Here is a 17,810-nt window from a genome sequence, read left to right on the forward strand (position 1 = left end):
TTGGATATAGAATTCAGATTTTTTTCTTTCAAAGACACATTTTATACAACTTTCAACATTTATACTTTCAAACAAAAGGAGCAAAAAATACACCGAGTGCTAAAAAAAAAAATCAAAACAGAAGTAATACAATTTTAATTTCAATATTTTAAAATACAGAAATTAAAAAGTAGGAATACCAAATACAACTTTAAACAAGTCACTTGTCCTTCTCTATAATAATCAATGTAAACTACTTAAAAACTTACAAATTTAAAACAGAAACAAAATAAATACTGTACACTTTCCCTGCCTGCAGGCAAAAGATGGGAAATACTGTTATGAATCGGAAAAAAAAAATGCTCTTAAAGCTTCAGCATCCCACTTCCCAGCCACACCCCACTCCACCGCCACAGTGTGCTTCTGTATTCAAAGGACACACATGTGCACACACGCTGACTGCCTACACACACAACAAGACACTACTCTGCAGACACCTCGAACAAGAAAGGCTACCAGTCACCTGGGACCATGGGCATGAAAATCAGGTCAGGAAAGTCAGTCAGGCTAGCAAAACATCACTACAAAACTAGTAAATACCAGAGCCCACAACTGTCCCTTTTCAAATTTCACAGATTTCAACCCCCTAAAACCAAGACTACCCCTCCCTGTCACCACCCTCTACCCTCCCTCCCCAGCCCCCCCAAATCAAACAAACCTGCTGAAGCACTGGCAAAGTTAGACATTTCACAGCAAATGTGAAAATTCATATTATATAATCTCTTAAAATGAACCTTTTCACCCTCTTTCCACAGCATGAAACTGTTATGGCTTAATTTATATTAAAAGTAGAAAAGTCTTTTCGGAAGGAAACGCGGTCTGCCAAGATGCATGTGCATTTCCTGATCAGTGCTATTTCATACCTAACAACTGCATGACTTGCTTTGCAGTCAGAAGCTGTTTTTGGAAAAACTGAGGTTATAGCTTTTGATTCAGTCTAACCATAAATGTAAGGCCCTTAGTTTGGTTTAGGTTTCTTTTGCAAGATAAAATAACCTTGGGGTTCACTTAGCAAGTGACACCTCAGGTCCCTGACTATAATGTGGAAGTTATATGTATGCTTTGCAAAAATAAAAGGTGAATCCTATGAATCTTAGAGGGAAGAAATGATTCTAGGCAAGGAATCAACTCCTTAATTATATATTACACCTGCTGCTGGTAGTGGTTACCCACCAAAATCTACCAAAGAAATATGAGTATTTCTGGGTTATTTTTTTCCTGCAAAATATTATATATTCTAGCACTTATGATCATTGTTTTGGTGAAAAATCTTGGGGGAAAACAGCTGACACTTTGAAAAGGAAATGGCCAAAATAAAACTGGGTGGAGGCAAGGTTTATCTTTATGATTAAGTTCCACTTAGGGGTGTCTTCTGAAATAAAAGTGAATTCAGAACGTCACAGGTCTTGCATAGGTAAACTACTTGGAGGTCTTGGGCTACGTGGTAGCCAAGGTTTATTAGTGAAATAGTGCAGAGCAGATAAAACTTGTTGGAAGAATCACTAAATACAGTTTCAAAAAGGCTTTAACAAAAAAAATTCAATATTACACTTGTTAAGACAAAGCTTCAGGACACTAGAAAAGGACAGGAAGGGTGAGAGGGAGCCTCTAAGGAGTCGAGTGCAGGTAACTGAGTATTAACTTTCCTCTACCCACTGAAGAAGAAAAGAAATACCATAACAGAATAAAACCACAGTCATGATAAGCTAATTGCTTTGGAAATAGGCATTTGCTTCTTAATGTCCTTAACTTAAATTTCTAGGTAAGGGGTATCAAATATTTGACTTATGGCATGACGTTCACTGAAAAACAAAAAAATAAGGGAAGGTTGTTCAGTAAGCCTACAGCATTTAAATTACATTACGTTCAACAGCAATGTAGTGAGTATGTCACTTCCTCTGTCTTTCCCCCTGGCTTCCAGGAAGCGTATCAACATCACCCACCACAGACAAGCCAAGGCTGCAGTGTCACAGAAGAGGGGCTGCCGCAGGGAGCACAGTACCAGAGGCCTAGTATCCACTGTGCCCCCAGCTGGTCACTGCCCTCTCTGGGTTTCATTTGTCTCTTTTCTTAAGCTAAAGATCTGATGTTCAACCTTCTCAAACTGTTTTAAATGAAAATCTGGGGCATCTGAAAATGACTGATGACCTTTAACGTCTCTTTTTGGAGGAAGCAATTTAGCTTAATAACTAATGAGAAAAATGAATTTTTGAAAAAATTTCAAATTTATAATGAAGCCCTCATCTCTTAATATGAAATCATAAAATGCTTATACACTGCAATAGCTATTACGGCAGCAGTATACTGGGCCATACAGTTACTCATCAACTCTTTGGGGAGTTGACATCACTAGAGAGCATTTCTTGCAAAAAGCAGAATCTTTTCTTCTGAAGCTTCCAGTCAAGACTCCCTTCCTACATTACAGTGGTTTCTCTCTCTCTACCCAATGAGCCATTGTTGGCCAACTCAGAGCTGTCTTTGCTGATCCCCCATTATTCTTCCACCTTATTTACCTGCCCTACTACCATGAGTAGTTGCTAAACCATCCTAATTCCATGGTTTATTTTACCTTATTCTATGCCTTGAAGAGTACACAGAATCTGTGAAGCAGTACTCTTTGAGAAGAACTCAAAACTAATTTTAATTACTTTAAATCATCTAATCATCTTAATGATTACTTGAGGATGAACATTCTCACCCTTCTCCACAAACTATCTCATTCCTTTTTCTTTCACTTCACGCACTGATTCTGAGTTTAATCCAGCAGCTTGTTAGAGATTCTTCAGGGTTTTTTTTAGGTAGCATGCTTTGGGCATATATTTGATATGAAGCAAATTTTATGAGTAACAGCAGTTTTCATTTAAAAATGCACATAAATGTGCATTCGTTGTCAGTTGTAATTTATCATAAATTCTCTGCAAGTATGAAGTGTAAATAGATTAAGTAACACTTTTCTATGTTTGTCTTAACTGAGTTCTGATCCAAATTTACAAATGAGAAAACTAAGACTCAGAAAGAATAAATGACTTATTCAAGGTCACACAACTGAAATATAAAGGGCAGAACTTGGACAAACACCCAGGTCTTCTGCTCCTTTCATGCTATAACATGCCCCTGTGATTATGAACATTAAATTATTAATATTTGAAATGTCTTTTAAGGTTTGAAAATAAATTTTTTTTTTTACTTCTATAGTTGCAGAGTGTATCTCCACTGAAACTAATAAAATTATGTCTTGTTTCTTCTATGAATGGGCCCTCTTTTGTTTAAGTTTGCTTAGAAGTGAAAATAATACTGATTATTTCCTAGAGAAGAATACCTTCAAGAGTAGAGACCACAACTCCAACTTGATATCCCCCCACTCCCACAGTACTAAGTAGTGCTGGGCACATAGTAGATGCATGATAAATATCTGATCTCATATGAATAAATACAGTAGAGTTCATTAAAAAGGCAATAATTGGATTAAAAAATAGAGCAATATTCAGTGCTGAGTATTTAAGTAGTGATACAGATGAGCTTGTTTTCTGAGTTTATAAGATGGTTTTGGTCAGAATTTTCAGTTCTGTATGCTTTAAAAATCAACTGATGCTTATTAAGTTCAAAGTATTTCTAGGATATTGGACTATTATGAACTGCCAGCTTTGTAGAGTTTACATCATTAATCAATACTGGAGAGCTTAGTATTATGTGATATTATGAATTACAGTACAGTGGATCCCAGGTTAACATAAGTCACTTATTTGAATCAATAAAGGCAAAATGATTATCTGCTACCACAATTAAAATTGCACATGTTAAATGATAATTGTTGGTCATTATTTGTATTTGCTTATAACAAACTAAATGCCACCACTGCTGTCTTCCTAAGTTGCAGTGTCTGTAGGGTGGTATTATTTATAAATGAGACTGAGGGAAACACGAAAGCTTATTACAGTTGAGTCCAGATGCTGGCAGCAGTCACTTCAAAGTTCAGTCATTTCCACGAGATACAGGGATGCAGCACAGTCAGTGATTTTATAAGAGCTTTAACTATGGAGGTCATTGGATTCAGTGGCTGAATTTTTACCAATTCACAAAACGTTTATGTGTACTCTATTTTAGTGGTTATTTCATCTTACTGAAAGTTTTTACAACTTAGCCAGTTAATGGGCTAACACTGCCAAAAATGAATCCACAGTACCTTCACTTAGAAGTTCCATATACTGGCTACTTAAAATTAGTATTTATTGGCCTAAGTACACAGGGCAGATACTGGCCACAACTTTAATTCATAAAAATAAATTAATTTATTTTCATTTTTATGGCTAAAGAAAAAAAAAAAGTCAGGTAATTAAAAAAACTTAGAGCTGTGAAAAATGTAAAGACAACAAAAGAACCCAGATCATAATGTAGCTAGAAAAAGAAATCATAATTCTCATTGCCAAACTAAAACCAAAACATGTGTACTACAACACTAAAATAGTTTATCTACAGAAAACCAAAACATCACAGTACTATATTGTGTGGGGAAGGTGGGAGAATCACGCAAACCCACATTTTTGATATCTTGAGATCTGATGACCAACCAAATGACTGACTGCACCTACTTCTTACCCAGTTTTGGCATAGTGTAGACCGAATTTTAAGTCAGCCTATTATAGACATTTAGTACTTCCATAAAACTTCTTTCTGAAACCCAGATAAGCCCAGACAGTGGTCCTGTCACTTAAACCAAAAATGCTAATTCATAAGATAGATCATATATAGTCCATGAAATATTAGAATGGAAAGAGAATAAGAAATATTTCTCTTTGAAAATACACATTTGAATGCAACCATGAAAGACAATGGTATAGACTTCTTTTTTCTTAGCTCTTCTGCTGCTGCTGCTGCTAAGTCGCTTCAGTCGTGTCCGACTCTGTGCGACCCCATAGACGGCAGCCCACCAGGCTCCGCCATCCCTGGGATTCTCCAGGCAAGAATACTGGAGTGGGTTGCCATTTCCTTCTCCAGTGCATGAAAGGGTAAAGTGAAAGTGAAGTCGCTCAGTCGTGTCCGACTCTTAGCGACCCCATGGACTGTAGCCTACTAGGCTCCTCCGTCCATGGGATTTTCCAGGCAAGAGTACTGGAGTGGGGTGCCATTGCCTTCTCCGTCTTAGCTCTTCAAGTGATAATTAAAACAAAAGGGAAAGTCCTGCTACCTTGCTGAGTGAAAAAAAAAAAAGACAAATCCATAATATGGCCATATTTCTTTTCCATAAAAATAAATTTTATCCAATTTGCCTGTATTTTTTGTAGGAACTTATAAAATGCTCTATTGTCAGAACTGGAAATATCTCCACCCCATCCCCCAAGAAACAAGAAATTACTTGTTTTTATGTCACAGGCGGAGAGGAAAACATAAGCTATTGCAAGCAGCTGAAAACTGGCATTTAGTAAAAATTGTGCACAAAGGAGATAAATGATTCCTTAAAGCTCAACCGGATACTTAACCGCACTATGCACTGGTTAAGTTAGGACAGATGGAAGAAACTGCAAAAAGCACCCATTTTACTCCAAATCTACATCTTAAATAACTCTTTAGAAGGTTAAGAAATTAAAAAACTAAACACACACACACACATACACACCCAATTCATCTACTCCAACATGCTTGCTTCTATACAACTTAATATAGTATAGTCTTATTATATTACGGCTTATTATGCAGATTTGAATATTCTAAGTCAAATCATATTTCATATTTTCCAACAGATTAGGTATACAGAATAAAAGCATCATAAAATATAACCTCTGTAGCAGGTGCTGGCCCTGCCCTCCAACACCAGCAGTATGAAGAAGGCCCTCTGGAGTTACAAATGTATTTGGAAAACTACAAACATGACAATTTAACCAAACTTATAATACTTTTCCCACAAGTAGGGAAAAGATATTAAAGCTGTACTCTTTGGGACCCAGATATCATCAGCAAAAGTGAAAATGCAAGAAGCCTATTTTTCTATTTAGAAGAAAACTGCAACATCAAACGAAATGAGAAATGTGGGGTCTTGAATGTAGTTCTTACACACTGGCTACGAAAGTGTTTCCCTGCAAAGAGAAGTCTTGTGTCGTCACGAAATGAGGGGGAGTGCAGAGGGAAGGTGGGACGTAGGTAATCGACCTGGATAACAGTATGCACCTTGGATGTTAGCAAAAGCGAAGCTAATAGCTTATAAAAAACACATGAAATATATAAAATAAAATGATTTTCATATACATCTTAATTTAAAATAATTAATGCATCAAATCCCTGTTTAAGACTTTAACCTGAATAGCAAATTTAAGAGTCCAGACTAGTTACTGTTACCGTGGCTCTTCCCCACGTGTAACACACACACTATCAAAAATAATTTAAAAACCTTCACATTCTTAAATCTAAATTAGTGAGATATTTCTCCAGAAATCTTCCAAATAAATAGCTTTAAAAAAGAAAGAATTTAAAAGCTGTTAACTTTAAAAAAAAAAATCTGTTAAATAAATTACTGATAATTCTTTACCCTATCACTGAAAATAAATCAAAACACTACCAACAACAAAATGAAATTCAAGCCCTGACAAGAGACCCTTTCCAGTTCAAGGTCTCTTTTTAAGGTTCTACCCTCCTTCTTCCTCTCCCCACCAGGTCCAAAATGGTTATTGCTGAGTGGGTGTGGCACAGTGAAAATGCAGCATCAGGTTCATTTTGTTCTTCAGGCAGTGTTCCCTACTGTACATGCAAACTGCTTCAGTGGGGCGCATGGAAGCTCCAGGCTCCCGCACCCCAAGACCGGTCTCCGAAGGGAATAGTGGCCACAGCCGCAGCTCCGTCACACAAAGAAACGTGCGTGGCCATTTCTGTTCAGTTTAAGGATCTTCCCGAGACGTTGTTTGGCTGTTGCCATTCCTTTTTTTGGACGTTTACCTACAAAATACAGAACACCAACAGCAGTGTAAGTAACAATGAAAATCACAGTTGACAGCACCTGGAAGACTTAAAGCAGAGTGACACGGCAAGCAAAGGCTTTTAGCTGTCCTGAAGGAGTCAAGTCACATGCCTGGAAGTCCACTGCTTAAAACCCTTCCATCTTACCCCACGAGATAAGGGCCAACTTCCTTCCTAAGACTTATAAGACTCTCTCCTGCTCTGAGCCCTGCCTATCTCTTCAGCACCAGCTCTCACCCATCCTGCCTCTAACTGTGCTTCAGCAATGCAACTGTTTCGTACCTCACCCCGTGCTGTTTCTCCCCTTTGTCCTGTGGGTCATGCTGTCTCCTTTGCCTTCAGTGCTGTCTGCACTCTCCCTTCCCCTACCTCAGCATGGCTAACCCATTACAGCCTTTTCAGGATCTACCTCCCCCTCCAGGAAACCCCTCCTGCTCCTCAGGGTTGACTGAGATACCTTCTTCTCTGTCCCCATAGTAATCTGAGCACCTGCTATCAATGCAGTGTCCAGACCCAGCAGCCTGTGAGCAACGTGAGTGCAGAGACATGTCTATTTAACTTAACCTATACCATTACCTTTTGTTGCCTGGTTGCTGATAGGTGGTGGATTTGACGCAGTTCTCTTGGTGGGGTGAAGGGGCACTGAAAAGGAAGTTTCACCAACAGGCCTTTCTGGGCTTATACTGCCGTTACTTAGCTGGCACGCCCCTGATATCAAGCTTGAACTCTGCGTATACTTTGCATTCTGAAGGCTTGAGCCACTGCTGTCCACAGAATTCCTACTTTGTACTTTCTGACTGATTTCTGATGAAACTTCCTTTTTGATGCATTTCTGGCCTCTATTTAGATCCTAAGAAAGAAGGAAATAAGGCCAAATTTTTAGGGTTTCTTTAAAATAAGTAATGTATTAACAATTTAAGAGAGAGAAGAAATAGATTACTGAACTTGGGTTTTCTTAACATACAGTAGCCATAAATGACCCCTCCTGATGGTCATCTCATTCCAAAACCTAGTAGCTCTGAAGGATTCAGGTTTTGAAGATGCCTCGTAACTTAAGTTGAGACATCTTCAAGTCGAGAAGAAAACATTATAGATAGATAGATAGATAAATGATTGGTGGGTCTTGAAATCAAAACAGAGAGGGTCCCAACCAGAATTAAAAAGAGAAAAGGAAAAGATAAACTCGAAAAGAGCATACTGTAGATGTAATGTTTCATGAAACTAGTTTTAAGTGTGTGTTTGTGTGTGTGTATTAAAGTGAATTTCTGATTCTGTAATGGTCAAGTAAGTTTTAAAAACAGCATTAAACACAGATTTGCTTTAAAACAGTCTTATGAATATGCTTGAGCATTAAAAGTCTTACAAATACACTTGAGCATGAAGAAACAGCTTTTCAATTTGACACACTTTTCTAATACCTCTCTAGATTACAAGACACAGAAATTCGATTTTCTCTAAGGTGATCTTGCTAACCATTTGTCTTCTACTTCTTTATTTTCAAAGACAATTATAAAAGCAACAGCTAGATTTAAATAACAGCTTACCTTTTAATACTAAATCCTATAATGCTACTGAGTTATAAATTTCATAACCAGTGTGGCACTATAAAATCATACATTAATAAGTGAATTCTTAATAGTTAACGAATTTCTTACCTGACCTTTGTCTGTGGAGCATATTCTCCCATTAAAAGAACTTGTACTTGCCTTTAAAAAATAACTTGGTTCTTTCTCTTGTTATAAAAGTAATTGACAAGTATTTAGAAAATATAGGTAAGCCAAATGAAGACCATTAAAATCACCCATATTTCTGTTATTCAGAGAGCGGCTGGGGTTGGGGAGGCTTGGGGACTCCACTGTGCCACCTAAGAATTTTGATTCTTTCTTTGCTTGTCATTCTCCAAGGTCTGCAGCAAAAAGGTCATACAGCCTTCCTTTTTTGGTGCTACTGGTGAAGCTTTTTTAAAAAAGGTATTTTGGGGGTTCATTTTGTTTGGTATGAGCATTCATACACAGAGAATCCTAAGACATCAAGTGTCTCCTCTTGGAGCAGGGACTCTTAATCTGGAGTTAATGAATGGTCTGGGGTGAGGGTGGGGCACAAACCATGAGAAAGTATAAGCACAAGTCATATTTATGGAGAACATTTTTCTGGAAAGAAAACATTTTCCTGTAACTGTCGTCAAATTCTCAAAGAAATCTGGTATCTAAAAATGCTCGATAAACAAAAGCAGAAATTAAAAGGATCCTTATAGTATTGTGGTACTTTTTTTTTTCCTTTCATGTTTCATTCTAGCCAGACATAACCTAAAGGTGTTGGCAGCCAGGAGTTTTTAACTGTTTTCTTAAATAAGTTGCTTTTTTCAGATAACATTCTATCCATAAGCCTTTCATTGGTTAGTACATCAGAATCCCTAAAAATGGACAGCGTTCAAATGTACATTCAATGATAATTGTTAAGCTTTCTAGATCTGGGGGTTGATTATTGATTGCAGCTTTAAAAACAAAAGCAAAAACAGAGCTAATGGCAATCCTTTTTCAATATTTCAAACCTTGAATATACCTGAAGATTAAATCTGGAAGTTGTATCAAATTGTTTAATCCAGGAAGAACTCCTCAATTCTTGATCTTCAGTCTTGACATGATATCCTAAAGAGAAATTTTAATTAAAAATCTTCTCACAAGCTGGATCTTAAAGAACAAAGTTAGCCTGCTGCTTAAAATTGAAAGTAAATTTATGCTGACATGTTATTAAAAAAATGAGCATGCTAACTCTTTATTCATTTACTTTCACCACATTCGTCTCCTCAAAAACAAAACAGTCATCAGCTCGCACTTTAAACATGTTAATTCTTTCAATTCTCTCAAAGACTGTCTTTCTTTCTATGGCAGGTTTTGGGCCAGATGCTAGAGGACCTAGATCAAATTCTGTGGCCATCTGTTGTAGATGTAAAACCAAGTGCAATACAGTTTCTCTAAAAATAGTATATTTTCCCATACAGAATAAAGGCATATGTTTGCCTGAATCTGGCAGCATTTCCAGAGAAGCTTTCTTTTCAAGGGGCCAAAGAGATTATAGGAAGACAGAATGGTAAGTGGAAAGACAGAAAAATCCAGATTTGAACTTGAGAACTTTCATTACCAATGTAGCTTTAGGCCAGTTATATAACCTCTTTAAACCTGAGTTTCCTCTTATACAATAAGCAAAGATTTTGAAGTCACGTGATCTAGTCTTGGGTTCAAATTCCAGTCACCGAGTAGCCATGTAAGTTTGGGCAAGTTAACTCCACTAAATCTTTTTTCCTTTACCTATTAAAGCTACAATTACACTCACCCAACATGTCGTTTCGAGAATTAAGTGAAATGAATGCCAAGCTCCTGGCACATAGTTGACACAGCTAGAGGGGAATGAACATAATTCCTAAGTAGACTTCAGTTTTAATGTAGTACCATCTTTTCCCTAATCCTCCTCAGATTTTTAGGGAAACAAAATTTCTCCCTAAAGGCAGACAGAAGAAACCACTATGTGGCACTGCTGATACCGCCACCAAGTCTCCTCTCTTTGCCAATGCCTCCTTTCCAAGCAGGAGAGAATACCCTCAAGCAGAAACAGCTGAAAACCTGCCTTCCCTTCCATGAAGGGAAAAAGAGTGCATTGTTCAAACCAAGCACATCAGTTAAGACACACACATTCCCTCCATTCTGATCAGCTTATAAAAGGGAAACAATACTGTCTTGCCAGTCAGTGAGCACAACTCTTAATCCATTAATTTACATTTTGAGTTATTCTATTTGCATTTAACGTTTGTCAACATTATATATATATTTTTGCCAATATGTCTAACACTATCTCCAACTAAAGATGTTTAATAAACATTTCTTGTTCATAATCTCTAACCTCAAGCTAGGATTACAGGGCTATTAAGGTGAGGGTTCTACGTTATTTTTCAGAGACTTACAATTTACATTTCTTACCACTTTCCACTGGCTTATCACAGCGATACAACTGCCTGACCTCATGGTTACTGCTGTGGCAGCTGCTGGGGTCCTGGAGAGAGGGTCTTTCACCACCGCAGTCTGTGCTTTGTATCTGCCTTTGTAAACACGTGGAATAGTGCAACCCTGCCATAGACAGCATGCCCTGAATAGCTTCTTCCTCTGTGCTCGTCGAGGTAGGACATTCCCTTAAGGGCAGATCAGCAGAAAAGACAAGAACTTTTTCACTCTAAGGAAATACTTGGTAAAATTTAAAACCAAAACACACACACACACAAAACAAAAGCCCCCAAACAAAACAAACAAACAAAAATAACAAATGTTTTCCTATCATTTATAGCACACTGTAATAAGACCATCATCATCAGCATGGCTACCTTTTAACTGGAATTTCGCTTCGAGATGGCTTCTGGCTCTTTTGAAGGAAGTTCCTCATCACATTAGATTCTTCCTTAAAGTTTGATGTTATCTCTTGTTTCTTTTCATCACCTGAACTTTCAGACTCTTCAGTGGTAAAATTATTTTTCTGAGATAATTAAATGGAGGGAAATCTATATAAGAAATCGGAAAACGTCTGTACAAACTAACCCAAAACACTTTATCCATCTAAAGGGAAAGTGAGAACTTAATTATCATGGAATTATTTCTGTGTTTCATATGAAAAAGTGGATATCTCTAGTTACTGCAGTAACATAACTCCTTAGTTTAAAAAAAAACCCACACAGTACAGGCTTTCTTTAAGGCAAAATGAAATATAACCTGTGAGGAAATATGAGAAACATGAGAGCTGTATCTCCCGCTACCCTTTCCAAAATCAGACAGAAGCTTTGTTGATCAGATGTAAGCAGTCACATGACGGGGTGTGTGTGTAATTACCACTGCAGGGAAGGCTCTGTGCCACAACGGTCAGACAGACAGGCTTTGGGAAAGCTGTCATCCACTTTCCTCCCACGTAAAGGAAAGTGGGTGTTCATCTTTCCATCACATAACTCTAAGTTACAGGGTCCCAGGCATACCAGTGCAGTGCAATCAGGTCCAGAGTCTTCTGAATCAGAAATATCAGAATATTCAGATGATCGATTCCTGAGTTCTGATTTCACACTTGTTAAAAACCCTGAGAAGGAAAATGATCAGAGAAAAAAAGCCATCAGAATCGGAACAAAGTGTCATCCAAAGCCTGTCCTACTCAACTGTGCCTGCTCTGTCCTTTCTCACTGCTTTCACTGTCTTCATTTCATTCTTCCCCCAAGGACTTTTTCCCTAATTAACCAAGATACAGATTGAAGTGTATTCTTAAAACTTCTGCGGTATTTATCGAATATGGTTTACAATCCTTGCATGGGTGGGTTGACTATTTAATATTTCTTCCCAGAAAAAACCTCAACACTAAAATTAGCTACGATGCTTTTCACTTTCTGTTGTGCTTTATTTGTCTCAACAGAAAACAAAACAAAAAAACTCTCCTGAGCCTAAGACACATTCAAGTAGACAGTGAATTCAACAACCTTATAGACCAGGCTTCACCCTTGCCTCTCTTTCCCCACAGCACTTTCAGCCAGCAACTGCTGGATGAAGTCCATTGATCAGCTCCCTCTCCTCTGGCATGTGAACAAATGTAGAGTCACCAACTACAGCAATAACAAACTTATCTGGAAATAGCAGGAACTGAGGTATTCGGCATGGATTAAATAATGTTAATTATCTAGAACAGTCACTTATCAAGTACTAAAATGTTTAACTACTTTTTAAGATAGAAGGGTATATGGATGCCCTGAAAAAAGTTGAGAAAATGAAGACTTCATTCTAAGAAGATCTCAAGGAGGAGGAAGTGTTACTATTCATCGCATTGATGGTAACCAATTAATGACCAAGTAGAGGCCTTCTTGTCAATATGCAATCAAATAAAATAATACTTGGGTTACTAATAGCTTCATATCAGTCAGTTATATATGTCTCCTAATTCTGAAAACCCTATGTATATTAGCTAAAATTATCTTGGAAATTACACTACATTTGCAACTGCTTCATAATTTGGAGTAGAGGCCCATAAAATGCATGAGCTTTTCTGTGACTCTTGTAAAAACTGTCATTAGATGAGGGTGTCACTGGCCGATGACATTCTTGTCACTAATACCACCTTCCCCGGCTGCAATCCCTCATTGGGAGGTCACATTCAGCATTTCTCTGATGGAGAGATGACTCAGAAATGCTCCAGATTTCTCAAGAGTATTAGGGACACAAGAAATTTTAATCCTACTACTAATTTAAGCACTTTAAAATTAGCAAGTTACCTGACATATTATTAGCACATTAATAATGAACAGACCTTTAAAATGACCATTAAAACAAACATACTGTTAAGTGGTTTTTGAGACTCTTCATTCTCCACTCCCTCTATTCCTGAACTCGCTTCCATCTTCACTTTTGCCTTTTTTGTCCTTCTCTTATCCTCTTCATTTTCACTATCTGCTGTATAAAGACTCTGATCTGTGAAGGGTTGTCTCTCATCCCTGTATATAGAGGGAAAAATAATCAAGTCAGAAAATAGTGCAACTGTGCAGCCAAACAGTATTACACCCTCCTTACTTTGCAGAGAAAACTGAGAATTGAGACACTTTCCCCATATTTCAGGCAGGTGTGCAATGGTCTGGACCCGGAATAAAATGAACAGAAGGAATTCACGGAAAACTCAACTCTCTGCTATTTTGATCTACTTCACGTACTTAATTATCCTTCCATTTGTCAGCAGTAATCGAAGGTCATTATCTTTTGCTCTCCATTCAGGTACTGTGGAAGATGGCTGGAGATGTTTGTTGAACTTTCCATTCAGTTTTGAGCTCAAGATGTCCTTAAAGTATAAAAACAGAACTTACTTAACCTCCACCCTCAAATATACCTAAAGGAACAGGATAGTATACCACCACCTCCCCCTGCCCCCGTCCCCACTGCCCTGCATCCTAAGAATGCTGGGCAACCTCCAAGGGGAGGGCATCTGCAGTGTTGCAGCATGGAAATTAAATGGTTCCTAAAAGCAGAATGAATGTGGTTCATCTTTCTGTAGGGCCAGGAACAGTAAAACACATTCTACAAAGCAGAACATAAACCTGCCTCACGTGAATTCAGACATTTCACTCTTGCAGAAAGCTGAGAAACTGGAGAAGTACTGCCTTCACGTATTTTGAATTCTGTTTCCCTTGTTTCTCCCTAACTGCTGGGTCCTTTCCAGCCCCCCTATCTCTGACCTAATCTCTCGTCTTCCCACCAGGTACTCTCAGCAATTTATGGATCAATCACCACCCTGCTATCACCAGGAACAAAGGCCACCGAGTGACATAAAGGCACAACAGTAGCAGGTTTTTAAAACATAAAGAATATTTCCTTTAATATTTTTCTTTAATAATACATAGAGCTTCTTATAATAACCTGATCTTCTCCCAGACGGCTATGGGTTGAAGGAGGTTTAGAACAACAAAAGCTTAAAACAGTATAAATATAATTATATAAAATTTAAAATATTTAAGGAAGCTTTAATTTCTATATAACTTCTGTAAATATGTTAATTCAGAGATACTGCTATCTTTACTCATTTTAAACTGTCCTCTCCTTAAGATGTACAATCACGGATGACACAGATCTCACCAAAGGTCAGTAGCATGTTTTATAAAGGCCCCACACTCAGCTCATTACTCCGTTAGGCCAGCATTTCTCAAACTGTACTGAGTTTAAGTCTCCCAGCCTAACGGTGATGCACGCTGCTGCTGCTGGGCCAGGGAAAGGCCTACAGGGCCTGCACTTTCCTCTGCCTTCAATACTCCTCAAGTCTGTGTATCCACCTGACTTCTTCTGCTATGTAAGTGTCTGTCAAATGCACCCACCTGAGAGGTTCTCCGACCTCCTCAGCAGAAGCAGCCAGCCACCCCAGCCCCTTTATTCTACTGCTCTCTTTATGACCTTTTTATCTGAAAGTATACGACTTTAATACCTGTCTCTGACTTCGATCCTTCCAACTTGAGCTAGGATGGAAGCTACACGAGGGCAGGGGCTTGGGTTTTGCCCACTCTGGTCGCTTCCCCAGGGCCTAGAAGAGCACCTGGCACTCAGTAAACACTCGACATACATGTCAGCAAACCAATGGGACCTGTTCGTCCTACTTCTACACTGAAGCAAGCATGTCCCCATCATGAGCAGAAGTGCTGCTGACCCCTAGGGTGCTAAGCAAAGATCAGACAACAAGAATGGCCAGCCTGTTCTCTTTCTATCATCCTTCTGAAGGCCTTTCAGAAACGACTGAGTCTCTTATGTGACCACGGAACAGAAGCTTGCCTCTTCCCAGGGACACATCTCCAGTCTTCTGAGCACCTCCCTCGTGTGGAGCTCCAGGATGTCGAGGTTGGAAGGAGTTCGGACGTTGTGGTCTCGAAGTTTCCGCATCCTTCTTCGGGAATGGTATGGGGAAGCTGCTTCACTTGAGGACCGTGAAACTGGACACACAGAAGGGATTCCCTGAGATTTAACTGGTTTGCCGTTTTCCTCCTTTAAGAACAAAATTTGGGGTATTTTTATGATAAGGCCACAAACATAAATGACTAAATAATCATCTATAAAAATATTTTAGAAAACAAAAAGCATTCCCTTTAATCATACAAACAAAACCCAACAAATTATAAAACGTGAACAGCTCTGCTGAGATCTTTTCCCCTTCTCTCTCCCACATAAAATACTGTGAACATATTTCCCTGATTTTCAACATCATTTTACAGGCTGTGTCATATACTACTGTAGAGATACAGCATAATTTATTGACCTAATACTTAGGGATAGATACTGTTTTCATTCTTCTACTATCATTTTGGTTCCAAGAGATGATAATGGTAAGCAGGTATGGCCATAAATCAAGTTTAACTGGAATTGTCTTATTTACTTTATTAAAGTAATGCTTAGTCAAGGTACATGCCAGTTAGAAATCATAAACTAATTTATACTTTCTATTAGCAGAGCAAAAATATAGAATTTTACCTTTGCCAATGTGATAAATCATCATTTAAAATCACAAATTATGTGGCAATATGTGGTTGAATACTTTTTCACATATTGAGAATATTTTTCATACTTTTATTGAATTGGCCATTTTCATCTCTTCTTTAGTGAAATTCCTGTTTATATTGTCTTTGTACATTTTTCTACGGCCATTTTGCTGCCTTCTGTACTCCCTACCCTCCAATGAAAAAAAAACAAAACACTTTGGTGACTATTTTTGTCCAATTATTCTTCCAGGAATATTTTACCATTTTCAATTTGTAATACTAATTTGAAATTGACATATTTTAGAAACGACACTCCCATTTATTAAACTAGAGTTTTATTTCTCTTAGTAAAGATTTATAGTTTTTTCATACAGACCTACACTTTCTTATTGAGTGTATTCTTAGTTTTGGTTGTTGTTGTTATATATGATATTTATATATTTACACATTTACATATATTAAGATTAAACATACGACTGTTGACTTAAAAAATTCATTTATATTCAGCTCTTCAAAAACAGAAAATAATTTCCTACTATATCTGAACATATTGAGAATTATATGAAATATTATATCCAAGGATATTAAACCCAACATTTTAATACTTCTTTTTTGTTTCCCAAATACAGCCCTGATCTGAGCCATTAAATTATCAGCATCCATTCCTCCATCTAATTTCCTTTCAGTTCAAGCTAGACACTAATAGAACCACCTTCCTGAAGAATTACTTTAATTAAAATCCCCTATCTTTAACACCTAGAGTATCTTCTAATTAATAAAATACCTAATCTCAGATTTCATGGGCTTTTATCAAAGGGCATATACCTAACCCAGTTGTCATAATATTTTCAGTTGAGTGGGTCTCCTTGCCCCACCCTACTCATATCAACCCTCTTTCCAGTCCACCTTCACCAGTTCTTACTCATCTTACACATCTTAACATGTATTCATCTCTGCGTTGCAGAAATGAATGAGATCTGAAAGTTTTGTTTATTCTGTATTTTTTCATTTTTGGGGTAACCTGAAGAACCTGAAATGACCCAGTAACTACATCCTTATTACTTCATTATGATACAACACTCCAGATTTCTCTGTAGGGCTTTGAAACCCTGAGACTCCTTTCAAGATACAGCTCATTCTAGTTCTTCTAAGAATGTCGAGGCTTTCCCATGTTTGTAGTGTGGTGGTAGATCCAACTGCTTCTCAAAGTAGATAGGAACCAAGCATTTAGATGATAGTTTCTACTCTTACCTCTATTGCTCGAATTACTTTAGAAAGTTCTTTAATAAGATGTCCAGGTCGAACATTGTCTGGAATTTCAAAGGCATGTTCAGATACAAGCTGTATTTGGATTAATAAAGATAAGACAACCAAAGTTATTTACATTTTAAGATGTAAAAACTAATCAATTTTTAGGTTCTCTAGATTTTATAGACAAAGTCAAATACCAACAAGACAGGTCTCAGAACTCATGGAGCTGGTTTCATATCTTCTAAGGAGATCCTTATTACTTATGAAATCCTTTTATCTTGAGTTAAACATGGACTTGTCTTACTGTGAATTTTGCTCAATATGGACTCTACACCTCAAAGCCTACTGTAATTCTAAATACTACTATAATCAGTAAAGAAACTAATTAAGCCTTAAATTTAATTCATAATACAAAAGGATTTGTAAGGGGAAACACAGGCACTAAAATAATCCTAGCTTCTCATGGTAAGTCTAGTTCATAAAATCTTTTTTCGCTTTTCAAAAGAAAAATAGGAAAAAGATTCCATCAATAAGCAAGAGGAATTAATTGGCAAGT

General features: G+C 37.5%; 1 protein-coding gene across 1 annotated transcript in view; it reads right to left on the reverse strand.

Annotated features, from left to right (window-relative positions):
• KDM7A (lysine demethylase 7A) overlaps window positions 1-17,810 on the reverse strand; it is a 76,614-nt gene continuing 58,804 nt past the window's right edge. The window contains exons 11-20 of the mRNA XM_081534284.1: window positions 17,255-17,344; window positions 15,303-15,512; window positions 13,703-13,827; window positions 13,335-13,489; window positions 11,996-12,093; window positions 11,357-11,505; window positions 10,959-11,167; window positions 9,547-9,632; window positions 7,561-7,834; window positions 1-6,963 (exon numbers count right to left, since the gene is read on the reverse strand). Of these exons, the coding sequence (XP_081390410.1) occupies window positions 6,869-6,963; window positions 7,561-7,834; window positions 9,547-9,632; window positions 10,959-11,167; window positions 11,357-11,505; window positions 11,996-12,093; window positions 13,335-13,489; window positions 13,703-13,827; window positions 15,303-15,512; window positions 17,255-17,344 (1,491 nt within the window). The 3' untranslated portion in view covers window positions 1-6,868. The remainder of the gene's footprint in view (window positions 6,964-7,560; window positions 7,835-9,546; window positions 9,633-10,958; window positions 11,168-11,356; window positions 11,506-11,995; window positions 12,094-13,334; window positions 13,490-13,702; window positions 13,828-15,302; window positions 15,513-17,254; window positions 17,345-17,810) is intronic.

This window comes from Giraffa tippelskirchi, chromosome 10, assembly GCF_054371585.1.
Source record: "Giraffa tippelskirchi isolate mGirTip1 chromosome 10, T2T-mGirTip1v1.2.pri, whole genome shotgun sequence".
NCBI lineage: Eukaryota > Metazoa > Chordata > Mammalia > Artiodactyla > Giraffidae > Giraffa > Giraffa tippelskirchi.